Source organism: Thermochaetoides thermophila (genome assembly GCF_000221225.1).
Source record: "Thermochaetoides thermophila DSM 1495 unplaced genomic scaffold scf7180000011806, whole genome shotgun sequence".
Classification (NCBI taxonomy): domain Eukaryota; kingdom Fungi; phylum Ascomycota; class Sordariomycetes; order Sordariales; family Chaetomiaceae; genus Thermochaetoides; species Thermochaetoides thermophila.
Genome location: NW_006383023.1, coordinates 2,308,734 through 2,333,978, shown reverse-complemented (window position 1 = coordinate 2,333,978; position 25,245 = coordinate 2,308,734). Strand labels below are relative to the sequence as shown.

The 25,245-nt window shown below is 54.2% G+C and overlaps 6 protein-coding genes across 6 annotated transcripts; 2 read left to right on the top strand and 4 right to left on the bottom strand.

Moving 5' to 3' along the window:
- Window positions 1-741: 741 nt before the first annotated feature.
- CTHT_0006630 (uncharacterized protein) lies at window positions 742-1,401 on the top strand (the record flags this gene model as incomplete). The annotated part of the gene is made up of 1 exon (XM_006691132.1): window positions 742-1,401. One exon carries the CDS (start codon window positions 742-744, stop codon window positions 1,399-1,401), a length of 660 nt encoding a protein of 219 aa, XP_006691195.1.
- A 2,322-nt stretch (window positions 1,402-3,723) lies between these two features.
- CTHT_0006620 (uncharacterized protein) lies at window positions 3,724-4,508 on the bottom strand (the record flags this gene model as incomplete). Its single annotated transcript, XM_006691131.1, has 3 exons — window positions 3,724-3,814; window positions 3,883-4,035; window positions 4,111-4,508. The coding sequence occupies 3 exons, from the start codon at window positions 4,506-4,508 to the stop codon at window positions 3,724-3,726; spliced, it is 642 nt and encodes a 213-aa protein (XP_006691194.1).
- Window positions 4,509-9,983: 5,475 nt separating this feature from the next.
- CTHT_0006610 (ctp-dependent diacylglycerol kinase-like protein) lies at window positions 9,984-11,213 on the bottom strand (the record flags this gene model as incomplete). The annotated part of the gene is made up of 1 exon (XM_006691130.1): window positions 9,984-11,213. The coding sequence occupies one exon, from the start codon at window positions 11,211-11,213 to the stop codon at window positions 9,984-9,986; it is 1,230 nt and encodes a 409-aa protein (XP_006691193.1).
- A 1,544-nt stretch (window positions 11,214-12,757) lies between these two features.
- CTHT_0006600 (uncharacterized protein) lies at window positions 12,758-14,848 on the top strand (the record flags this gene model as incomplete). The annotated part of the gene is made up of 2 exons (XM_006691129.1): window positions 12,758-12,982; window positions 13,034-14,848. The coding sequence occupies 2 exons, from the start codon at window positions 12,758-12,760 to the stop codon at window positions 14,846-14,848; spliced, it is 2,040 nt and encodes a 679-aa protein (XP_006691192.1).
- Window positions 14,849-15,528: 680 nt separating this feature from the next.
- On the bottom strand, window positions 15,529-16,685 carry CTHT_0006590 (prohibitin-like protein; the record flags this gene model as incomplete). The annotated part of the gene is made up of 2 exons (XM_006691128.1): window positions 15,529-16,427; window positions 16,499-16,685. 2 exons carry the CDS (start codon window positions 16,683-16,685, stop codon window positions 15,529-15,531), a joined length of 1,086 nt encoding a protein of 361 aa, XP_006691191.1.
- Window positions 16,686-18,761: 2,076 nt separating this feature from the next.
- CTHT_0006580 (uncharacterized protein) lies at window positions 18,762-22,678 on the bottom strand (the record flags this gene model as incomplete). The annotated part of the gene is made up of 2 exons (XM_006691127.1): window positions 18,762-20,647; window positions 20,728-22,678. The coding sequence occupies 2 exons, from the start codon at window positions 22,676-22,678 to the stop codon at window positions 18,762-18,764; spliced, it is 3,837 nt and encodes a 1,278-aa protein (XP_006691190.1).
- Window positions 22,679-25,245: the final 2,567 nt, after the last annotated feature.

Here is a 25,245-nt window from a genome sequence, read left to right as displayed (position 1 = left end):
TAGACAATACGGGTTGGATCTTGCAACTCAATGGATGTGATAAACAAACAGAAGAGCTGTAGTGAAGAGTGAGGAGCTACGTCTAGATAACTACGCGCTATGACGTTTTTTAAGAAAAATAGGGGCTTCTGAACCCCTCTAAGTATGGTAACAGCATTACATAGGTGCGACGGCGGCACGGTGTCAAAACATGTGCTCCCCCCCCCCCGAGCCAAAGCGCATTCCTCGGTCCTGGGGTTAACCATTTTGATTCATGTCATCGACCTTGCTGATGAGTTGAGTGGGCTCCAACATCAATACTCACAAGTTTACAATATATTAGTTGACTTCTAAAAACCTAGTTTCAAATATTAACCAGTTGCACCCAACAGAACCATGCAACTTGACAAACTTTAAACATCAAGGTTCTTCCCCCCACCCCTTCACACAGTCTCTATCTACTAATCGGACAGTGCCCCTGAAACCGCGCAACACTGTCTGTCTAGCAAGTGGCCCGCAAGGCTGAGAACAACCGACTTCTTCACTTTCATCCAAACATCTGCTTCGTTCAGCAAGCACACTCAGCGACTCGGTCCCCATGCTGAGTTCGTGGTCTTAAAAAAAAGCCGAGGACTGACTTTGAAGAATTTCCCGAAGGCGCAACTCCGCAGCAAACTTTTTCCATCACCCGGCTTGATCCTTCTTCAGGCCTCAGACTCGATCTCGCGTTCGTCACACTCTCACCACTGTACATCTCACGAAATGACGACTAAAAACCCAGATGAGCTCACTCTTGACTCTGACAACGAAACCAACAACGCTTCCCATGGCCAAGACGAGAGCGCCGCTGTCGCCGCCGCAATGGGCTTCTCCTCCTTCGGCAACCCGCACTACATCGACCGTGAGGAAGCAACACCCCCCTGCAAAAAGCGCCGTTTCAATCCGGGTGAAGCTGCTGGAGCGCAGATAGCTGAAGAGAAACAGGGCCCAGTAACAGACCAGGGCGCTCAGGCTAGGGGGTTGGAAGAGGGAGGGGGAAGGATAGGCTATGCCGATAGCGACGACGACGACGATGATAATGATGATGATGGCGGCGCAAAGCTCGAGGGGACGACTGCGTCAAAGATTGGAGAGAACCAGCAGCGGCAGCAGGTCTGGCAACCTCAGCGTCATCAGCAACAGTGGCAGCCTTACCCGTACCAACAAGGGCAGTACCAGTACCATCCCCAGCAGTATGGGCAACAACTTTGGCAGCAGCAGCAACATGGTCAGGGGTATCAGCAACAGCGTCTTCAGCATCGACGAGGACAGCATAATCCGAATTGGTATATCGATTACTACGATCCGAGCAGTAATGCTAATCCGTGGGAGAGGTTGGAGAAGAGGAAGGGGTTGGAGCCGGTTGGGTCGTGGCTCCGTTAACGGTCGAGGGGTTTATGTTGACAGAGGGTTACCAGTCAGTATAGCTGAAACTATGGCCAGTGGCTCGAAGGAACCCTAATATCGGCATCGGCGTCGAGCATCGCTTTGGTGAATGAACAGGAAAGGGTAATTTCTCTGACGGCAAGTCTTCTGGCACTTCTTTTCAAGGACATAAGGGATGGATTCAAGGAAGAGAGAAGGAACACAGCAGCAAGCCGTTCTGGTCAAGCATTGTCATTACCTTTCAATACGTCGCAAGTGTGACACCCATAATACTATGCCGCATCGAGGCAAAAAAGTTCAGGTCCCCTAGAAAGCCATGAGGACACACAACAAGGCGCATATGATGTGATTAAACTCAGGTCTACCTGAGACAGACCCTTCTAGACCAGACCCTAGTGCTTGTGGCTGGCTTTCTGCCTCTGCTCTATGCTTCAGAGGAAGCTGACTGTCGACTAATGAGCGTACGGACTCGGGGCAAGGCTGACTACTTGCGTTTCGGCAGAGTGATCCCGAGATTTACCCCTGTTTGATGTCTACGCGTGCCAGCCCACGCACTACGACCTCCCTGCCCTACAAGTTACTGGCAGACATAAGACACTGATACAGTAGAGACAGGTACCCTATCGCTGTCTACGACCTGAGGATGTCATAGCCACCGCCCAGACACTGAAACCAAGACTCAGATTACAAAGCACCTAAGACTAGGAAAACCAGTGACAATACAAGACCTAAGACAAGAAGACCACCCAAGCAAACCAAACCGAGCAAAACAACCTCCCATCGCTCCTGAGCCACAAAGCTAACGCACCTCTCAACCAGTCGAACTGCCTGAACCGCCCCACATGATGCCAGATGCCCGATCTCGATACCCGACGCTAGATCTTTCACCCCCCCACACCGGAGCTTGCCCACCCGACACGACCGACTGACCAGCATGACCGCAGCCATGTGGAAGGAACCAGGTGACAGGAACAGGAGGGGTGTGGCCGGGTTGGCCAGAGAGGGTGTAGGGAAGGGGGGCGTGTACACGGCACAGATGGAAGTACCGGTACATCCAGCCAGCCCTCCAGCTCTCACTCTCACTCCCGTCCCCTGGGTCGGGTCGGGTCGTCTCTCCCCGAGCCCGGCCAACTAGCCAGACAGCCGTTCGGCCAGCTCACTTCCCCGCCACCCTACCGAACCAAAGCAGCTACGTCTCGCACAGCACAGCATGACGCAGAGCCCGTCCGTCTCCCACGTTGTTCCCTCCACATAGCTTATTAGTCAGTCAGAAAGGGGGGGGGGGAAGCCCAACGCTGCCCAATCATATCATCCCGGACTGGTAGTGCCTGGTGTGGTGAGACAGTCAGACGAGCGGATGAGGGTGAGGATGCAAACGTAAAGCGAGCGGTACCTGCGGGTGATCCCGCGGCCGCGGCCGCAGGAGAGCAGGCCACGCTGCCGCTGCTCTGCCGGGTTATCGTTCCCTAGCTGCAGAAGGGTGCAGCGGGAAAGGAGAGAGAGAGCCAAATGGGATGACGAGAGTAGGGCGTGAAAACAAGCTGCAGGTCGGGGTGTGTGTGAAAGGGAGTTCACACGCCCCGGGGGCGGGAAGACGGGAGACGGACATCAGACAGGCACGAACGCCAGATCTTCAGCGAGCCAGCCAGCCAGATGAGCTGCGTACCTGACAGCAGGGGTGCAGACCCTCGCAGCTTACACCTTACTCCTCACACCTCTCACGATACAAACTTCCCTGATCCTGACCTGACCCGATCATCTGGTAATGGTGAGATCGGGCAGCCGCCCTAACCGCACTGCCGGCGGGGAGCCCAACCAAGTGGGACGATGGGTCGTGACCCATTCGACCCGCAGCAGCACAGCATCGTAAGGCTGCAGATGGGAGGCCCGGCGTCACCAGATGACTGGGTGTGTGGGTAAAGTTCGGGAGAATGGGTGAGAAGGTGGTGGAGGTGCGGGAAGTGCACTCACTGACTGGAGGAACGCGGCCAAGGCTGAGGCTCTGCTGCGTTTGCGCCGCGCCGCGCCGCGCCGTCGCTGTTAAGCTTGTCTTAACGTCTGCTCTTGCGCAAGGCTCCACATCTCCTTTTCTGCTGCCACTCTTTCTGGGGAAGATGATCTCAAATTCCCCTTGTGTTTCGAGATCTGGCTTCTCGTCGCTCCAGCCCGCAATAGAAAATGAGCAAACAAAAAAGACGGGTATGGGTAAAAGACCGAAAATAGCGAAATCCAAACCCAAACTCCAATGACGCCAAAAGTGAGAAATAACACAAGAAAATGAAGAAAACATCGGTTGAGTGTTGCAATGCCTGCCGGAGTTTAGTTCAGATCCGGATCAGGCGACGGGTACCGCATCCGTGCCTTAGCGTACGCCTTGGGGTGCTTCTTGGCCGCTTTGGCCTCAAGGGACCTGCATTCGCCGTTAGCTCCTCTTGTCTCCTTTCCGTTCAGGTCACAAACTCACGGGTAATGACTTACTCAAGCTTCTTATGCGTCCACTCCAAATCCTCCGTCACTTGCCTTGCGTCCTCCAGCCCCTGAGCAAAGCGCGTGCGCATGCGAGCCAGCCGCTCCTGCGCCTTAGCCTGCAACTCGAGGAGTTCGCGCTGTTTGGCGTTGAGGTGGCCCGATCTATTTTGTTTTCAATATCATCAGTCTTTTCGCTCCCCAAATTTTCAACCACCCGACAGAGTTCGGGGAACTTACGTCTGCGCCTGCCTCAACACACACTGATCCATCGCCACCCGCGCCGGCTCAAACGCCGCCGCAAACCTCTCCTGCATATACTCGTTCAGATCGACCCCGCTAGCCGACCCCACGCTGCTCCCCGGCGCTCCGCCGCTCACCCCATCGTAGTAGCCCCCCATTTCGGAGCACTCGCTGCCCAGCCGACTGCTTCCGCCGGCTGAGGGGCCGACGGAGTAAGATGGGGGTCCTCCCGCCGAGGACGAGGAGACTTCAATGTCCTCGGGGGGGGAGACGGAGTAGGTGCTGTCTGCGCCCGAGGGGTAGTAGCCTGGGTTGTAGGGGGGCCCATAGGCGGAAGGTTTGGCCGCAGGGATGGGGAGGGGGGTTGGGTAGTAGGGGGTTGTGTAGGTGTCCATGGTTGATGGGAGGGTTATGTGTGACAGTGGGTAGTGGTAGGGTTGAATGTTTGTGGGTAAAAGGTAACACTCTTTAAGAGCGAGGGGAGATGTTTGCGTGGTGAAGTGTGACAACACTTGGGGAAAAAAAAAAAAAGTGACCAAGCAGTGTCCAAGGAGAATGGTAGTAAGGCAATATTGTGTTCTCTTTGTGCTTGTTCTTGACCTCTAAGAACTTGAAGAAAAGAGAAAAGGAGAAAGAAGAACCTGCCTTCCCCCTCGCCATCAACACCCCAATTTATACTTTTTCTAATCCCTCTCTTCAACAACATCACGAGCCTACGCAGGATAACACCTGACCTTTCGGTTCGTCCATCCACAGCCCGACCCCACTTGACAACCAAGACATGGATGGCGATATCACGAAGGACATGGGCGTGTGTGTCAATACCACTGGACGACGACAATGATATCCCCCCATGTCAGTGAGAGGGGGGTTCCAATGCCGGCAGACGTCTCCGGAAAGCCCATACCGTGCGGTCAGACCAATCCAGACGTGCCACCAGCAAGTGCCATGGCGGCGATAATGGAGCATTTGGATCCGGATTGGCCTGGGAACGAGTTTCGATGGGGTGAAGGGAAGAGGCAAGATGCATGGATCGGGTCTAGCCACTCAGTGCTGAGGCAGAGACAAGGACCGGGTGAGGAGGAGGTATGACAAACCATCACCGTTTGCTGCGGTGACAAGGCAGACAGAGAGCCCTATTCCATCACCCTATCCCGTTTGCAACCCGATGATGAGGATGGCAACAACAACAACGACGACGACGACAACGACAACAACGGCTGCCCATTGGGACGCAGAACCTTGTCTGCGAGGATCAATTTCCCTTCAGTCAGGCATCCTCATGCCAGCAGGCTAGATGAACATGAATGACCGACAGCAAAGCAAGCGGTGACGCCCACCCCTTACCCCATAGCATACGCCATGATACAGATACAGACAGGTACCCGGCCGGCCGGCAAAGAGAGTCGAGGCTCAACCATCACAAGTTAAGTACCTGTCGTACTTGGTCGAACAGGGAGTGAACGTAGTATCCCCTCCCCACACGGGTATGAAGGATCGACGCTCCACACCCGGCGTGAAGTATGAGTTGTCCCTCCGTCCCGACGACGTGGCCCACGGCCAAGCCGTGGGGCAGCATGGCATGGCATGGGCACAGCATGGCCGCATGGATATGCTTGGAGATGAGGATGGAGGGGGGAGGGGGGGGTGGGGAGAGATGGGCGTCGTGTACCCGAGCCGCAGGACACACCCACGCCCTCCCGGGAGGGCTGGACCAGGTGATTGGAGAAACCCAGTCCCTTCTAAGGTTCCCGGGCTGTGGACAGGCTTCCAAGCTTGTTGGGCTGGCCCACAGCGGTGAAGTGTGCGAGCGTATAGCTAGGGTAGATCGCCACTTGCACACATGCCTGCACATTGCGAATACCTCTCCGGGCGGGTCTTGAGGGGGAGGGTAATGGGCAAATCGGCTGTGGGGGATGCACCGAGACAGCTGAACTACACTAGTGTAGCTAGCTAAACTATTGTAGCCAGCAAGTAGTCCTTCACGTGGTTGCAGATGGCTCGGGATATGGAGTAAGTGCCCAGTGTAAAATGCGGTTATGTAGTTAAGAGGTAGTGATGACTTATGAGAGAGATATGAGGGATGTTGGGCACTCCCGCTAGGATGCACTCCATCAGTCAGTCAATTAATCAGTCGCTCACAACACCATGCATCTGTGATGATGACCAGCAAAGTAACGTGGTCAAGCCCGGAATGCCCTAGCCGTGCCAATTCTTCGGTTTCGAAGACAGAAAAAGGTGAATGAGTGACAAAGCTAAGGTTGGTGAGTGGATTAGGCAGATATGCATCGTGGAGGGCGATGCGTTGTCCCATCCCAAAACCACATGGCAGCCGTTCGTCATCCGCCGGCGCAACGTGTGTTGATTTGATGACGAGGGGAACAAGTCTTACACGCAGCTTGGCGTTTCCCCCTAAGATCCTGTTGGCTGTGCTATCTTCCCTGGTCAACTCCCAATTAACTTCCCATCTTGATTTGACTTCTGTGAAAACGAAAAAAAAAAAAATTCCTGCAAGAAAAATGCCCAAGAACTTCAATGGGTAAAAACAAATATCCAGGAAAATTCTCCGACGAGAATTGAGCGAATCAAATCTTAGGAAATTGTAGGCGGTGAAATAAGTAAAGCTAGTTTCTTGACTAACTTGAATTTCAGAAACGCTAGAACTCCAGAACATGCATCAATCCGAAGCTCCACAACATGACGACGTGCAGTTTGTACGTGCGTGATGAACACTCCGCAGCTATCCACCGAGCTGCTTGTACGCTCCTGCAATCAGCCTTGAGGAACCCGAGCTTGGCCGCTTCATGTGTGTGGAAAGCCATAAAGACGCAGAACTACTGTGGTTTCTCTGTTGCCTGCAGCTGCCAACGGGGGGCATGACTTTTGGATTTGAAAATCTAAACATTGTGATGTACATGTCGGTGTCACACATGTTCGTGCTACTCCGCTGTTGCTGCTCATCATTTAGGTTGTGTGGCGGGAAGAGCTGAATAGCAAAAACCGCCGCGGGCGTCCCGAGTACTACACGGAATGAGTGTCTGTTGGTTCAGACACGGAGACCTGGGATGGTTGAGAGACACAGACAGGAATAGTACAGTGTATGAGTAGAGAGCCTTGCCACCCTGAGCGTGGAGGTCTCAGACAGCGAGCGGGATAAACAGTGGTGTTTAGAGTTTACGGTTCAATGGGGCTTTCTGGTTAGATTCTGGAAGCCTGAAGAATGCGTGCCTGCCGGACGGACTGACCTGACCTTGCAGGTCGGATAACTCACTGTTATCGAGAGATTGCTTGAGAGACAAACGAGGCCTTCATGCTCAGTGCCTGAGTGTCCGTTAACATCTTCAAACATCTTCGACCAACAATACTTCCGATTTCCACCCTGCGCAGTCTCCTTAAAGCTCAAACTCTGTGGAGAAAAAGGATTTAGACCTTAGCTCAGTACCGACAGTACGGGAGTGAACTGTGTCCCCTCGAGAAGGTCGCTGCCATCTGCATGGTTAGCTAACAAGACCCATTCTCGCTGCAACTATCCTTCCTTCCGGTCAAACTACACCCTGGGGTGAGCAGAAAGAGCTGATGTAAGACAGGATGGAGGGAGAAAGTTGGAATAGAGTACGATGATCTTCGGGAGTCTTATTCCGCATGTTTGACAGCGAAGATATGGACCGAGTCCGGCTGATGGTAACTTGCTCCTCATGATAAAGAGTGGGTGGTGAGACCAAACGCTCGGGGAAAACGGTCCCTCCATCTTGCATAGATGATGAGTAACCAATACGGCTCGGATTTGCAAAGATCTGATGCAGAGAACAAGTGGGTATCGGTACAGTTTGACATCGTTGGCTCCATGAACCTGTAGTAGCCCTCCATTGAGGAAGGAAGTCTGAGTGAGATGAAGCTGCAGTTCAAAACAGAGCACGCGCAGCACGCCTGATGACTGGGCAGAATGCTATAGGACGACGAAACCACAGCCGGGTCCCTGGCACAGCTTCTGAGAGATCAATGGGGACAGCCATACATGAATCATACACTAACCAGCTGATTTACCGTCCCGATCTTCTTTGAAACAGACTTCACCTCAACCGGGTAAGAGAAAAGAGACAGGGCATTCAGGCAGTGTCCTGGACTGACTGTGCTGATTCATGTCAGTAACCCTCACACTTGTGTCTCAATCTCTCCATCCTGGCTGGCTGCCTTTCACCTTCATGCTCGACAATCGTCGTACAACCTTGCATAGTAGACCGCCTATGCGGACCGTAGACCGCTGCACTTGCAACAGGTACACAACAGGTCATGTTTGCCGGACAATTTATGTTCGGATCAGTTATCTGCTTCTTCTCTTTCATGCCGCGTAACGGCGACCGAACGAACTATCCTGTTGTGTCCTGAGTCGGAAACGTACAGCGTAGGAACGTTTCCCTGCAAAACATATTTAGATAGTCGAATAGAGTTTACCTGCCTGCAGACCGGAGAGTAGCGCTGTGAGTTCGTATCACACTGAGTTGGACTGCGTCGGAATGGCGGAACTGCGGCACGAAGTTGGGATGTCGTGGGAGCGGTGGGAAACATCCTTCGAGTTGAACGTGAATCGTTGCTTGTAATCTGGATATTGTTGAACAAAAAAAATAAAACTGGGCGAAGTACTGCACCCCGCCTATACCGTATATTCGACCAATTTTGTTTCCCTACTGTTGAGTGAGGTGACACGACGCCGCACAATGCAGATAAGGCTGAAGAGCGTAGTAACTTTAAACGGACGCTGTTTTGCCAAGTTATTCCCCAAGTTTCCCAGAAAACCGTGGAAAACTTCTGAGAAGAAACTGTATAAGCAGACAAGATTGAAGGTTGCTGCATTGTTGATAGTCGTCTCTCTCCCTTTTTTCGGTCGCAAAACCCCTGCCGATTGGACACATGTAAGTACGAGGCGTTGATCTCAAAATCTTTCTTGATTGCTTCGCCTGCAAGTCCTGTACGTATCTGATCTCCGCACATACGTACCGCGAGGCCAGCTTCGAAAGAAGTATTTTTTTTTTTTTTTTGTCTGAAAACCATGCCGCTTCCATGATTCATGGAGGGCTTGGAGCTGTGCCTCAGGCCTGCGTGGCAGCCGCAAGGCCAATTATAGAGCGGGAAGCTAGGTATTCTCCTTTAAGGGAAGCCTTCAACGCGCAGTGATAATCCCCGCGCGGGTAGTAATATCGGCAGAGAGATCGAACAAAAGGCACAAATCATTGCGTATGTCGCGGCCGCTTCTTCATGTTGTTGGACTGTAAGGCGGTCTGCTTCTACAAAAAAGAACGTGATGTGAGGCAACCTTAACGCTTGAGGCTTCATCAATCACTACCGTCGAACGCGAAAAAAAAAAGTGAAACTGAACTGCAAAAGAGAAGAGAAGAAGGGGTGAAGATTCGAGATTCGAGATGGTATGTCTAACAGTACCTGAGGTATATAGCTGAGGGTAGGAGGTGGAGGTTGTATCCCGTATTACCACATAATAGTAGTAGCAGTAGTTATAAGTAGTAGCAGTAGTAGAGAATCTAGGCTCGATCGTCTCACCAACCATCATCCATGGCCTAAGCAGCCCATCCCACATAAACATAATGTTGAATCTCACACACAGAAGAAAGCGACCCCGACAACAACAAACGCCACCCTATGCACCGCCCGTCGAAGTGTAAACATACACATCATCATCGTCGTCGTCGTCTTCGTCGTCATCAGCCATCGACCATCCATCCAACCGCACCCTAATCAGCGATTACAATTTTTTTTTTTTTTACTCTTAAACCAACCCTTTTAAGCTCTCAGACATTTTTGGCAGAAATTTAATCTCCCCCCTCTTACACACACCCAACCGTTATTGGTTTAACCCATTAACCAAAAATCTTCAAGAACCCCCAGATTCCCAGACCGCTCAGCACAGGTATCGTCAGATTGTCATCCCACCCAAACAGATCCACCACCTCACTAGCTGCAGCCACGAAGCCCGACCAAACACTCATAATGCCCAGCGCCATCGCGCCCGACACAGTCGCCTGCTCGGGCACAAGCCCAATCAGACCGGCGACCACACGAGGCAGGCTCAGGGCACCAGTAAACATGAACGTCTCATCACCAGGCTGGGGTCCCTTAGTTGGGGCCAGCCAGCCCCAAAAGAACGCCGACGTGCCAACGCCCACCAAGAACGCGGCGAGGGAGCCGGCAAGCGACTTGCCGCGGCGGATGCTAGGCGTGTAGCGGCCGTAGAGGCGGCCGAAAGTGCTGGCAGCCGTGTCGCACCAGCTCAGGAGCAGAGTGCCCATGACGCCAACATCCTTGGGGAAGAAGTAGAGCACGGCCCAGGCGCCAAGAAGGTAGAAGATGACGCCGTTGTAGCCGGCGAACTCGCTTTCGCGCATGAGCAGGCCCAGGACGCGGACGTAGAGGCGGTTGAAGGGCGCATAGTGGTGCCGGACTACATCAACGGCTGCGATGGGGATCAGGGCCGTCATCAGGTAGGGGCACACGTTGTAGGTCTGGGTGCCGGTCAGGTACAGCCAGACGACGAAGAAGCCGATCGAGACGTGCAGCGCCTTGCGCGGGACTTCGTGCTTGTGCACAAAGTTGCGCCATCGCGTGTGGATGGGTATCACGCCGAGCGGGCTCGGGCTGCGGCTGAGAGTTGTGGTTTTGGGGGTTGGAGGGGACAAGTGTCCATTTGTCTTCTCGATCGCCTCGTTATCAGTCGCCTTCGACGCCGACCCGTTCACGGGCGCACTGAGCGTAGGGGCCGGAGCTGCAGTGGCATGACCGTTTGTCGCGGTCGTGGCCTTGCGCGATGTTGTTGTCTTGCGCGGCTTGACGGGACTGCGACTGCGACTGCGACTGCGAGTCATGCGCCGAAAATCTGGGGCCTCGTCCGACGTCGAGTCGAGATCCTCGAGACTCGGTTCGAAAGATTGTGAGGGCGCGAGGGCAGCAGCCTGTCGCCTGCGAGCGGCCGACCTGGTCATCGGGCCGTTGTACGTCGAGTCTCTGCTGATGGCATCGGCATCCGGCACCGGGCTCGGCGAGGTGACGCGCGGTGTTGCCGGAACGGTAGCCTGTTTACTTCGGCCGGCCATGGTGGCAGCAGTGTATGGGAAGGGTGGGAGAGCAGGAAGCGAGACGGCGCCGCAGATCAGGCGCCTGAGGGAATGGGCGTTGCGACACGAAAATAAAGGCGAGGGCGGCGACTCGCAGGCACAGGAGCGGTCGTGACGAGCTCTGGTCGAGGTTGAAGGTCCAGAGGTCGCAAGGGCACTAAAAACGGATTGGTGGTGGTGCGAGAAGGCCGCTATCTTTAAAGCGATCGGATCCAGGATGCTGACGGGAAGGGTGCGGCGGAGCGCGACGACTCCACCGCATACTTGGAGACTTGGCTACTTGGCTGTGCCTGGGTGGTGTCCCGTGGTGGCCCGGGGCGCTGGAAAAGCCCGACTGAACTTTGGGCCGGTGTGCCCGGTGTCCAGTGAGTGGATGGGGCGACGGCGGTTGGCTGACGGGTGGCCGATGGGACTCCCACTCGGGTTCTTTTTTTTTGGGGGGGGGGGGGGCGAAGGCGCGACAGTGCGAGTTAGCAGCTGGCTCAATAGCAGAGACTCAGCAGACTCAGCAGACTCAGCCGAATCAGCAGAATCAGCAAAAATCAGCGGGTAGCAACGTGCCCCTATCAAACACACACGCTCAGCTGTCGCGTAAAAATCTCAAAATGGGCTGTCTCGCCGTGTGAACTTCGTTTCGTAGAAACTGTCTGACGGTCGCGTTGCCGCTGCGCTATTACTTTGTCGAGAGATAAAAAAAAGACAGGTCAAGAAACCCGGATTGGAAGCAGATGAAGCAAGGAAAAGCAGGCAAGTTCGTGAAGCAGGGCAGCGCGAAAAATTTCGACACCCAAGCCGGCTCTCGCGGAAAGATTGGCCGCTGCAGAACGTCCGCCCAGGCGCACGTCACTGCTGCATGTGACTCGCGGAAAGTTTCATACAGGTACTGCCGTATCGATTACAAAAGCACGGCTGGGAGCTACCAGGCGGAACGATGACGTTTCTGATCTCAAAGGATCTTGAATCTTAGATCCATCCATCAAAAGATCGTCAGAGGCAAAAGTTTTAGATAACTGCTAACGCCTGATGGTGAGGCGGGTTTGTCGCCCAGCGCACCCATCATCAGGAAAATTTTCTACTGAAGCCGAATACGCACACCGTAACGTTTGGGCCTTGCTGAGGCCTACCAGCATATCAATTGGGTCAAAACATTAATGAATCAGCATAGTAAGACTTCCTTGATAGCATCTAGTCCAAAGTAGAAGTTTCAGCTCAATTGAGAGCTTCTGAATCTCGAATATTGCAATGCTTGACTCAAGGATTGTCTTTTAACGCTTACTTGTCCAAAAATACGGTGGATCTGCAATTTTTTGGGGCCAGACCGGACTTGGTTGGCTCGGCTGCCCCTTGCAGGCCATCCCCCCACATAGGCTTATCCACAATCATCTATCGATAAAATATGAGATAAGATAAGATAAGATAAAAGCCGATTCCCCAGTTTTTTTTTGCTGTCGCTGGCATGTCATCGAAGGTCTCGATCGAGGGATCCGGCTCTGCGATTTGTCCTGGCCCGAGACACCAACACCATGGCTCCCGAGCAGGCTCGCTCAAAGAAGTCGTCCAGGTCATGGACTGCATTCAATCCTCCGCTACCGCAATGGATCCTTGACTACGTCTCATCAATGGGTTATGAGCAGCCCACGCCAGTGCAAAAGTCATGTCTTGATATCTTTCGGGGGAACAAGGACGTTGTCGTCGAGGCCGTCACTGGTAGCGGAAAGACACTCGCTTTCTTGATTCCAGTAGTAGAGGTATGCTCTTCCCTACCGTGGGTGAAGTGCGCGTATGTCTAACCCAAACAGAGACTCCTTCGCCTTGACGAAGCAGCAAAGAAACACCATGTCCAAGCCATCATCATCTCCCCCACCCGCGAACTTGCGTCTCAGATCTACAATGTGCTGGTGTCCCTGATCAAGTTCCATCCTGAATCTTCAGAACTCCTCCAATACGCAAAGAGCGACGAGAAGCGGCCAGCTACTACCAAACCTGTCATCGTCCCCCAGCTCCTCGTCGGTGGTACAGTCAAGGCAGCCGAGGACCTGAGTATCTTCCTGCGCTTGTCACCGAACCTCCTTGTCGGCACTCCCGGCCGCCTCGCCGAGCTTCTGTCGAGCCCATATGTTAAGACCCCCGCTTCGTCGTTCGAGGTCCTGGTCATGGACGAGGCTGACCGCCTGCTCGACCTCGGCTTCTCCCCTGAGCTCACACGTATCTTGGGCTACCTCCCCAAGCAACGGCGTACAGGCTTGTTCAGCGCGTCGCTAAGTGATGCCGTTGAGCGACTGATCACAGTTGGCATGCTCTATCCTCACAAGATCACGGTGCGGGTGAAGAGCTTAAAAACAGGAGGCGTCATCGAGGAGAGAAAGACACCCATGTCTCTCCAGATGTCCTACATCGTAACCCCGGCCAGCCACAAGATCCCAGCTCTCTGTCAAATCCTCGAAAAACTCGATCCCCGTCCCCAGCGCTCCATCGTCTTCTTCTCAACCTGCTTCGCGGTCAAGTACTTCGCGCGCGTCCTCCACGGCATCCTCCCCGCCGGCTACAGCATCGTATCCCTACACGGCAAGCTCGAACCGCACGTCCGCGAAAAGAACTACGAGCGCTTCGTCACCGCGACCTCCCCCACAGTCCTCCTTACCACCGACATCGCCGCGCGCGGCCTCGACATCCCCCAAGTCGACCTCGTCATCCAGCACGACCCGCCCACCGACACCAAGGTCTTCATCCACCGCTGCGGTCGTGCCGGCCGCGCCGGCCGCCGCGGTCTCTCCGTGGTCATGCTCCAGCCAGGTCGTGAAGAAGGATATGTGCAGCTCCTTGAAGTGAGGCAGACGCCCATCACACCACTCGAACACCCACAGATCTCGGTCACCGATACCCAAGCGGACGATGTAGCCAACAAGATCCGCGAGCAGGCCAAGAAGGACCGGGAAGTCTTCCAGCTCGCGCAGCGCGCCTTCGTCAGCTGGGCACGTAGCTACATGGAGCACCAAGCAACTTCCATCTTCCGCGTTGCCGACCTCGACTGGTTCGACCTGGCTAAAGGCTACGGCCTGCTCGAGCTGCCCAAAATGCCCGAAACCCGTGGTCTGGATCGGTCCTTGGGCTTAGGTATCGACACGTCAGCGATCCCGTTTAAAGACAAAGCGCGCGAAAAGAAGCGGCTAGCCGAGCTGGAGAAGTGGAAGGCCGAGAAGGCGGAGAAGGAGGCTGCTGCGGCGGCAGCCGGCGAAACAGCCGGTGCCGATGGCAGCAACCCGCTCAAGAGGAAGAAGAACGAGGCTTGGAGCGGGAAGCACGAGCAGGAGGAGCTGCGCCAGCTGAGGAAAGAAAAGAAGCGCAGGAAGAAGGAGGCGTTGAAGATGGCCAGGATGACGGAGAAGGAGAAGGAAGAGCTGAGGAAGCTGGAGGAGCTGATTAATGAGGTGAGGAAGAGGAATCAGCAGGCTGCGGCGGGCACGGCGAATGGGCAGCCAATGAAGGAGGGTGGGAGTAGTAGTAGTAGTAGTAGTAGTAGTAGTAGTAGTAATGGGACCGAGAGCAAAGGCGGAGGGAAGGAATCAAAAGGGGGTGCGGATGAGGAGAGTGAGTTTGAGGGCTTCGATGATTGAAGGGGTGATGTAATAGGTGTAAATAGAGAAGTCGTGATAAGATACCCAGTTCAAGTGTCTTAAAAGGATCATCATTAAGGTCTTATTTGGGAACTCTTGCCGTTTACCATTTGATGATGGCTATTCTCACGGGTTCGAGCCTTGAGAGGTCGTCACAGAAGTTACTCACTTGAACTTTTTGTTTGAGGAACACCTAACATATTGAGGACAGCCTGACAAAGACGGTGGTATCATATTTCATGACAAAGCTTAACTACCAAGGACTCCGCGTACAATAAAACTCCCTTGACTATCCTAATGTAGGGAGCACAACGCTCGAAACCCATTATGGAAATAGGGAAAGAGGTGGCGGCGGTGTTGCAAGACAAATCCCCGCCCCAAACTAATGTGACTTCATAAAAATCGTTGACCCATTGACACTATCATCAAACACAGGGGTATGGTAATCATTTCCAGCCATTATACTGCAACCAGTCCATTATGCCCCTCCTATCAACCTTGTGCAAACCTTGTGCAAACCAAAAAAAAAAAAAGAGAAAAACAGCAGCTTCCAACCAGATTAACCAGATTGAACCAGATAGGAAAGACAGTCGAAGACAGAAGAAGAAGAAGAAGTAGTGACTTGACCTTAAGGGCCAGTCCGTCAGTCGCCCGAACATCCGGCTAACCCAGCCCAGGGCTCAGATGTTCTCAATAATCCGCGCATTAATAGCCTGCTGGAACCCCGGATCGAGCGTCGTCCCCGTGGTAACCGACTCGGTCAAATTCGCCGCCATCGACGACGACGAAGGCCCCTCATCCCCAAACGGGTTCGTGCCACTTCCCCCCGGCACAAACCCCGCCGCCGCCATAGTCTGATTCGGCGCAGGCAAAAAGATCACCTTACTGTTCGCGCTCTTCGCCATGCTTTGCATAGCCTCGAGATAACGGATCTGCATCGCCGGCGCAGACGACAAAATATCCGCCGCCTGCCGCATCAGCTTCGCCGCCTCGACCTCCGCCTTTGCAGCAATGATCTTGCTCTCGCCGATCCGCTTGCTCTGCGCCGCCATGGAGAGCGATTCCTGCAGCTCCTGGCTGAAGATGACATCCTTGATGAGCATGCTCTCGACCTGCACGCCCCAGCCCGCCGCGACGTCCTCGATGATTTCGCCAATGGACTGGGCGATTTCTTCACGGCGTTCGATCACGTCCTGCAACACGCGCGCGCCGACGACGTGCCGCAGGGTGGTTTGCGTGCGCTCCATGAGGGCCTGACGCACGTTCGCCACGCCGAAGGCGGCCCGGTGCGGCGACACGATGTGGTAGTAGATGACGGACGTGATTTGCAGGGTGACGTTGTCTTTGGTCATGACAGTTTGAAGGGGGACCTCAGCAATCTGGATCTTGACGTCCACGGTGATGAGGCGCTCGCTGAGAGGGTTGATCTTGACAAGGCCTGGGTCGACAGCCTTGTAGAAGCGGCCGAATTTGGTGACCAGGCCGACGCTGCCTTGCTCGACTTCTTTGTAGGGATTCGGGCAGCAGATGCAGCATGGGATCGCGCCGAGAGTGCCGATTATGGCGCCGAAGGTGTCGACTTTTTTGGGGGGAGGAGGGGATTGTTAGCAGGTTTTTGGATAACTTTGGGAGAGTGTCCAAGAGACATACCCATAGTCCCATACCAGCCCTTGGGGTTGGGATCGTCCACAATGACCTTGGCATAGCTCTTCTGCAGGTCCTCTGGGCGAGGCCTCTCCATGGTCATGTTGGCCTGGGGCCGGAACCCAGTGTTGCCATTGGTAACTGTCTCAGGGGCCTTGCCCTTATCTGCACTCTGGCCTACCGCTACGCTCATGGTGACGATGTTTGTTCGGAGTTGGGATATCAGGCGTTGGTCGGGTGATGGCGAATAACACGCCTTATCTTATCGATCAGTGATGATGTAAAAGTGGAGAGCCTTCCGAAGTTGGGAGCTCCAGGGCGGCGGATGTCAAACAGACTGGAAGCCTGAAGCCCAATGCAGAGCAATGCGTAATGTCTGCAACCTGTTTTACAGCCTTCTAGAACGCGGCGCCCGCGCCTTTTATGTTTCGCAACGGCTCGGAATGTGCAGGGAAAGGGTTGAAGACAGTAGCCGGTATGTGGTAAGCCGTCGGACACAGCTGCCCGGTGGAGCGACGCCAAGCCGCGGGATGAGGTATGTCCCCAGGTTTGCCAGCAACGGTTAGTGGGACAGCTTAACCGGAAACGGGTCGTCCCATTGGACGAGACGACGAGTCTATGTATCCGCAGACTCGAAGAACCGGGGAGCCTGGCAGGAAGCGAGGGCTTGGCACCAAGACAGCTTCACCTGGGAGCCTTGGGCACTTGTGTCTGGGCAGTGCCCCCTTTCTCCCGTAATCACCAGCCGCACTTGAGGTTGACTCTTGTGATCACTGATTACATCGGGTAGCTCGAAACTGATGGTGGTAGCAGAGCCTGATTTTTATACAGTTCGAGGCGAAGCAGTGGCTTCCTTGCTACGCTGTCAAGGTCCAACTTTGACCGACAGGAAACGCCACCAATAAAAAAAAAAAATCCTACTGTCCCCGATAGTCGAGACCTTCTGCTTCCGATCTCCGTGAGGACAGCTGATTATCTGCCCGACAAGCTGTTCTTCATCATTTACCCTTCTAACTCGAACCGAAAGGCTCAGACAGCTCATTATTTAATGAGTAGTGCAGTGCATATCGTAGGATTCTATGTGTACTGCGCCGACTGCTACAATAACTACCTATGAGTAGCACAGCCCCAATCTTATTTTCTTCCCCCCCCCCCTTTTCCCTCTTTCAATTGAACGTTGATCTCCCGAGAAAGCGAATGAGCGTTCCCGTGCCGAACCTGCACCGACCATGGTAACTTCTCCAGACTTTTGCCCTGCATCCGTGCTGCCGTGCAACTGAATTCGGCAATCGGAATGCTTGGAAGACAAAGAAACACTCTGTCTGCCAAACTATCTGCTTGCTTACCTTCCCCATCAGGCCTTGGGAATGTGATGCAGTTCATCCTGGATATAAGCCCCTTAAGTCTATCATCACGGGACAAGCTTCAGCAAATTATTGTGTTTCCCCAAGGCTGTCTTCTCCATAACCAGACTACGGTTCTCGAACATCCTTCCAGGGTATAGGGTTGTAATCAGTGTGGCTGAGCACCGGAGATATAAACCAATGAATGGCGAGGCCAAATTTTTTTTCTTTTCTCATTTTGCCCTGTTTCTTTAGAGCGAGGAGAATCAATCTAATCTCATAGGCCGAAGGCCGATTTCAACTTCGAGTCGGCAGGCCACACAAAAGCTTCAATCAGCTTACTATGACATAACTGCGCATCTCGTGGAACTGTGCCCAACAGGAATATGGCATTACTTGAGAGAGCCCAATCACACCCAACTGTCTGATTGGAGCTTGGCCATTGGTGAAGTTTTAGACGTGAGTGACCTTGGTATTCATTGACGTCTCTGGGCTTCATTACATCGCCGGCTCTGCGGATGCTTGCTTCGTCCAAAGGGTGATTATCAAGTCCTTAAAGCCTCTTCTCCCCGTCTCTATAACCCTCCTAACATAGCAACATGCTCACGTTCATCACCTGAACGAGTATGAGATGAGTTCAACCCCCAAATCGGCCCCGCTATGTCTGTTGTCCTCTACCTATGTTTCAAAACGCGCCGGGGTATGTTCCTCAGTGTCAAACTCCCATGAACCACAAATTCCCTGCAACACCCACGCCATGGCCATGCAATGCAATGCTAGATTGAGTACTTGTTTAATGACAAGACTTTTTCCCCCTTCCCATTTGGCAACAAAGAAAAGCAGACATAGGTTTCGCATGCAATTATTAAGGAAGTTGGTCTTTCCTCCGTTCCTAGTTCCATCATTTTTCCTACATTGATTGGATTTCAACGATTACCTCCCGAGCCAGCCGCCCCGGAAGCAGGCGCCGTCGCCGTCACCGGAGCAGCCGTCGGGTTAGTCTGGCTCCCTGCTGCGGCACCGCTCCCATCAACCATCGCTCCTGCTACAGGCACCGTAGCAGCCGTCGGTGATGGCGTAGGGGGCGTCGCAGCAGCAATAGCAGCCTGCAGCGTCTCAAACAACTTCGTATCTGCCTGGGCCTGAGCCTGAGCTTGTGCTTGAGCTTGCGCAGTCTGTTGAGCTTGCTGCGTAGCTGTCGGGACAGGATCGGGTGTAGAGTGATGGTTGGGCGGGATTGACGGGGGAGGGAAGGCGATGGGAGTAGGCGTTGGTGCCGGAGCGGGAGTTGTAGTTGTAGTAGTAGTAGTAGTAGTAGTAGTAGTTGTTGTTGTTGTTGTTGTTGGAGCGGGCACCGCGACGGGTGTTGGTGCTGGAGGGTTAGCAGGTTTGGGTGTCGTAGTGACAGGGCTGGTTGTGGAAGTGACTCCGGCCGTGGGGAAGGTTGTCGAGGGGAAGGCAGCAGTCGTAGCGGCGGTATTGTTAACCGCCGGAGTGATTGTAGGCGCTGGAGTGACACTTGGGGTTGTGTTCATAGGAGCCTGTGGCACCAGTTGCTGCGTCTGTAATGGTGTTGCTTGAGATACCGGGTGAGCTACCCCTTGAAGCACGGCTTGGGCCCCAGGTTGTGGAACCGGTTGAGGTGTCACCTGGGACACTGGCTGCGTTGCTGGCACTTGTGCAGTCTGCATCTGCGCCACCTGTGGCTTCGGAGGAATGTGCTGTTGTGGTACCGAGGGAACAGCCTGTGCCTGAGAAAACTGCCCTTGGGTCCCCGGCTGCTGCTTAAACTGCTGCTGTTGTGGCAACGGCTGTTGAGGTTGTTGAAGGTATGGCTGTTGGGGTGGCCTCTGCTGCGTCTGGGGCAATGGGGCCTGCGGTACTTGCTGCCCAGGGGTCTGTGTTCTCGCTGGTTGTGGTGTTTGTGGCAGAGGTTGCCGAATCTGCTGCTGCTGCGGCGGGAGCGGCTTCTGGACTCCTTGCTGAGGGTGTTGCTGCTGTTGTTGCGGCGGCGCGTAATATTGCTGTTGGGGTTGTTGCTTGGGTTGCTGTTGGATACCACCAGGTTGTGGTTGCAACGGAGCGTACTGAGGCTTCATGTTCTGCTGTGGCATAGCTCCGACCGTCGACGGTGCCGGCTGGATCGGAGGGAACGATGATGTCTTCGGCACAGGTTGTTGGCCTGCAGGAAGACCATGCGCCCCGACTTGTCCAGGAACACCTCCAACCTGACCTCCTCGCTTCACAGCACCGGCTTGCTGGTTGTTCTGCAGACCACCAGCTAGGGTCATGATGCCCTGAATCCTAGCCTTGTCTTCCTCAAGATTCATCCGCGCTTTCTCCTCTGCCTCCTTGCGAGCAGCCTGACTCGGCGCCCTAGTCTTCAACTCCCCAGTGACGCTCTGGAGATAATAGGGCATCTCGGAATTGGTCTTAAGAAAGAATAATTTCAAGTTCCGAGCCTTGTCTTTCAACTGGACTTGGGTACGGTCCTTCAGAATATCTGAAATGGTGCCATTGGGCCCAAAGAGTGACAGGATCTGACTCCAATGAGGACCCTTGACCATGTCAAGCCCCGCCATAAGTGCTTTCTCCTCTTCAGGAGTCCACGGCCTCCTGGTTGAGTGCAGGCCCTCGCGTCGCGTAGTGTTGGACGACTTGGCGACGGCTGCCTGCCGAGCTTTTTCATACAGAGCCGCCGTGGGCATAGACTGATTGGGAGGAAGCACCTCTTGGCCAGGGATAAGAGGATTCGTGGTAGTTGCCGTAGTTTGGGTATAAGTCTGGTAAGTAGTGGCGGTCGTTTGGTTGGCTTGAGGTGTGTATTGGGTATGTGGTACTGCAAACTGTAAGCGACTGGAAGACATGGGACATCGAACGAAAGGTGCCTACCGGTAGTGGAAGCGGGATGCGCCGGCGTCGCCATGTTAGTGATCCCGTGGGTTTGAGGTTCAATCTCTGTCTTGAGCTTCTCCTGAATGAAAGAGGCCAGGGGCTTATCAGCATCTGGCACCCCGGTGGTGGTGGTGACAGGCTGCTCTGGTGGAGGTGGCTCCTTCAGCTCTGGCAGCTGACTGTTGAGCGACTCCTCAATTAACTTCTTCAGGTCGAGCGCATCATCCCCGCTTGTTGATGGTTGCCGGGAGTCTTTTGCTTGGGTTGAGATACCATTTGCTTGAGGAAGCTGCGGCGTCGTCCTAGAAGCATGGCTCCCATCCCGCCATTGAGCGCCATCCACATTGCGACCCGAAAGGCTCTCATCCTCATTCAGGGGAATGTTGACACCGTACTTCTCCGCATAGTCGACAACGACAGCGAGATGGCCTTGCAAAAAGTTGCTCAGGGCATTGATATACTTGTCCATGGAGGCTTGCTCTTCCATGGACTTCTTGACAACTTCGTCCGTTGATATAGTAGTCAAGAGGTCTCTCCTCTCCTTGAGCTTATTAACCAGCTGCTGCTCATCCGGCGTCAACAGCACATCCCCACTCCTTTGCTTGAGTGTCTCATCAAAGTTCAGAGGGAAGAACGTGTCAAGAGGGTTCGTCTGTGACTGCCCCTGCTCTGCACGACTCGCCTCATCGAGAAACAGCCGCGTCTTGATGCAGACCAGCAAGTCAGACAGCGAGTCCTTGTACTCCCCATCTTCTGGAATGAAGATGGTGAAGAAGGCCTCGTGAACATCCCCCAGGGGCACGTCATGCGCAACAAAAGCACTCGCCGCCGTGGCCGCCAGGTTTGATATACGGATTGTCTCGCGGTCTTCCGAGTCCGAAATCTCCAGTTCGTCAGCCGAAAGTAAGGGAGTATCAGAGAATATCCTCCGCGTTGCCCTGAACGCCTCTGCCACCATATCGTAGGACTTTCTAAAGTCAGACTTGGCATCAGACAAGAGCGAGTCCGTCTCAGCGCGCGACTGCTGAGATAGCCTGAGCAAGATCTGGACAGCGATGTTCCCCAGAACCGGCAAGCTCATCGAGCGCATCACAAAGAACGGGTTGCTCGACGCCTTCATAATCTTGTTCTCGGGCTTGTCCGCCTCGGACGTGGCACTTGGGGCCTTCGTAGCCTTATCGGCGTCAGGCATGGAGACGTCCGCGGCGCCATTCGAGTTATTCGCTTGCTGATCGAAGTTGGCGAGCGCATCGTTTAACATGGCTGCCACGTCAAGGTCGGGGACATCCAGCATCGGCTCATCCTTCTGCTCGGCCGGTTCGATCTTGGGTCTCTTGACGCTGTTACCGAGGACGTCATTTGGACTTCGTGGGCGTTTTGGAGAGCGCACAGCACCGGACGGTTGGGAAGCAAGTGCAGGAGCTGGCGCGGGCGTTGGCGCGGGAGGGACTGTCTGCGGGAGCGACTGGGCTGGAGAGTCTATCCTGGGGGGAATAGACGGCTGTGTAGTCGGCGGCGGCTGTGGGATCGATGACTTGTTCGTCTCGAAGGTCGCTAACGTCTGAGATCCTGAAGGCACAACAGGGGCGGCTGGAGCTGGAGCTGAGGCTGGAGGGGGTACCAGGGCAGTCGCCGGCGCGGCTGGAGGGACTGAAGTCTCCGTCACTGTCGCTGACAGGTTCGGAACCGAGGCGCTAACAGGATGTTGAGCAGACACTGCCGGGGAGACGGGAGCAGACACGGTCGGAGCAGCCGCCGCGACTGGGGCAGCAAGGAGTGTAGTTGTAGCAGGAAGTGTATCCGAAACAGCAGGCTGGGAGGGCGGCAGACTGGAGAGCGTAGACGTATCTGTGTCGGTAGGCTCTGGCTTCACCACTGGCTCGGGATCGGGCATTGACGCGCCCAGGGCGGCTAGGAGGTCTGCCTCGATTTGCGCTGCGTCGGCCATGGCGGTCATGACGCGACTAGCAAACCCATTTGGGGGGTCTGGAAGGCGACTTGTCGGCTCAGAGGCGATGGGGGGAGTGGCGGGGCAATGCGATGATGCCAATGGCAAGGCGGTTGATACGCTTCGCTTTGAGCCTTCCCTTCTGACTTGTTTTCTTTTAATGTCTATTATCCTTTGCACAAATTGACGCCAACAAGCTTCGGATCGCGTTCTATCGCGGGTCGCAGCAGGGGTTCTGATGACGTTGTTGGCGTCGCTCGGCACGGATCTGCGAAGTTGTCGGAGAAATTTTTCTGGAGTTCCGACGACAGAAGTTGCCCTTATTTCTTGCCCCAAGCACTGATACACACTTCCAACATCGCAGCCAAAATTACACTCCCACAGCGCAAAAATCGCCTCATGCCAAATGCACAACCCATTTGCACTCCAAATGAGTAAAATCGACTGAATAGCTTCCTAAGACGCTTTTTTGCTGCCTTAAGGAGAGAAATTTGGGTTTGTGGCTGCAAATCGACAGTGGACATTACCTCGCTGGGAGCAACTAGCCCACACTAAGGGCTAGCCTCCTCTGAATTGAGAAGACGGAACATTTCTGAGATATCCAGAAGAAAGAGTGGCCGTAAGTGCCATCCTTTTCTGAGAAATCGAGAGCGTTCGATAGGTTTTGGCCGCTGGCCTCAGTCGAGTCTGCTTGGCTTGGCGAACAGCAACTTTGGACCTTTACAACAGCTGTAGTGTTGCGCAGACAGGCCTTCACGGACTCTCAGGCAGTTGACTCGGGCACTTGCTGCTGTCACATCTTTGGTGTCACGGCTGCTGCGTCATACCATTCCCAGCTCATTGACAACCTGGAAATCGCTGCAACTGTGGCTGTGGACTCCGAGATGCCGAACCTCGACCGGCTCCGAATGTTGGCTCTCGTTCCGTCACGCGCTCCGGTAATACGGATGTGTTCCTTCGGCGAGCCGGAGCACTGTCTGACGGTCTCAATCGGGCCTGTGCCGTCCAGAGTCGCAACCCGTGGGTTTCTGGCCTGCTCGCCAAGGCCGTGCCCAAGAGTTATCTTGGTCTGCATGAACGTATGGGGCTCTGTTCGTCCAGCCTGAGCTTTTTCGGAACACAGACTTTTCGGATCTGCTTAAATAACCCCAGACCGCCTTCCCCTCTCGCTGGCCTTTTTACCCCGAGCGGTCTTGAATCTAGTTAATACCCCATCCGATCCAAACCCTTGAGCCTCACGAGGCCCTGTATACGGGCGTTGTGCTCAACAGCTGTACAGCTCTCTCGAGCACATCAGAAATCGTTGTTTATTTCAGTGGAAAGAGCCCATCGTAAAGCAGACAGTCTGCTCCGGATGGATGCCGCGCAATGCCGAGACTGGCCTTTGGTGGGGAACTGCGGGGTATAGATCGAGAATCTTACTGTCGCCCACCGAGTCTGCGACAGTCTAGACAGTGCAACAATGCTACACAGCAAGAATACGACACTTTGGCCAGAGATTCCGACCGTTGGCCTGAGATGAGGTTTCTTTCTCTGGGCCTGTCATTCGATCTCTCCGCGTTCAGGCAGCGATTTACGCAGCTGGACAAGATCCCGAGGCCCCGAAGTCGATGGATGAGATAGATTGAGAGTTCCCAGCTTGTATGTACTGTTGGAGGGATATTGTCGCTTTTACGCGGCTTACTTAATGCAGGGAGGGCTACGACAGTAACGCAAAGTGGTCTCAGATCGCATAGTTGCTACTGTAGCGCCTAGAGACTAGGCGGCGTGGCAGCCGCCCAACTTTAACCATCGTGGGGTATGGACCGCCACGGCCTGGATGCGGGGGAATGGGGCGGGGTCAATAGACACCTGCAGACGAACGGTAGGAGTTGGACTGGAACCTTACACGTCACCCATCGGGTACCTGCTTTAACTGAGGAAAGACCAGCGGTAGCATCTCCATGGCCTATCCGGATAAAAGTTGAGAAGACGCGTTTTAGATCTGAGACTGTTGAGGATAGGAGATCCGTGAAAATATCCAGGTCAAAAGGGAAGAGAAGTTTCAGTGTCCAAATACCATGACCCTTGGATCGACTTGTTCTGTACATGGGAACCTGGCTGCATCTTGAAAACTGCCTTGGGAAAATGCGGGGATGGCTTGGCACGTGGCTCTGCACCTCACAAAGAACGTTACCTCCGTTCAGCGAGTCAGACAGCTGCATAATAATCACCCGTGGCCACTGCGAAGGGGTTGCTCTCCTCAAATCAAACGTGTTCATGATCTGTCCCCCAAACGTCTTGTCACACCAGCCTGGACGTAACCTGCCGTACGTTGCCAACCTCCGAATTCCATAGTCTATCGTGTTGATCCATCCATATTACCCCGCTCCCGGCGCAACTCCTAACCGGAAATCCATGTTCCACTCGACCGTGGGCGGAGGAGTCCAGGAGGTCAACAAGGAGGTGAAGAGAAAAAGAGGAGCAAGAGGAGCATCCAGGAGTAACCAGGGACAAGAGCAGCGATCAATCAGCATCTAGTCAGCGTCCAGTGCCCTTCGGGAGCCACCCGCGGTGGATAGCCCGCC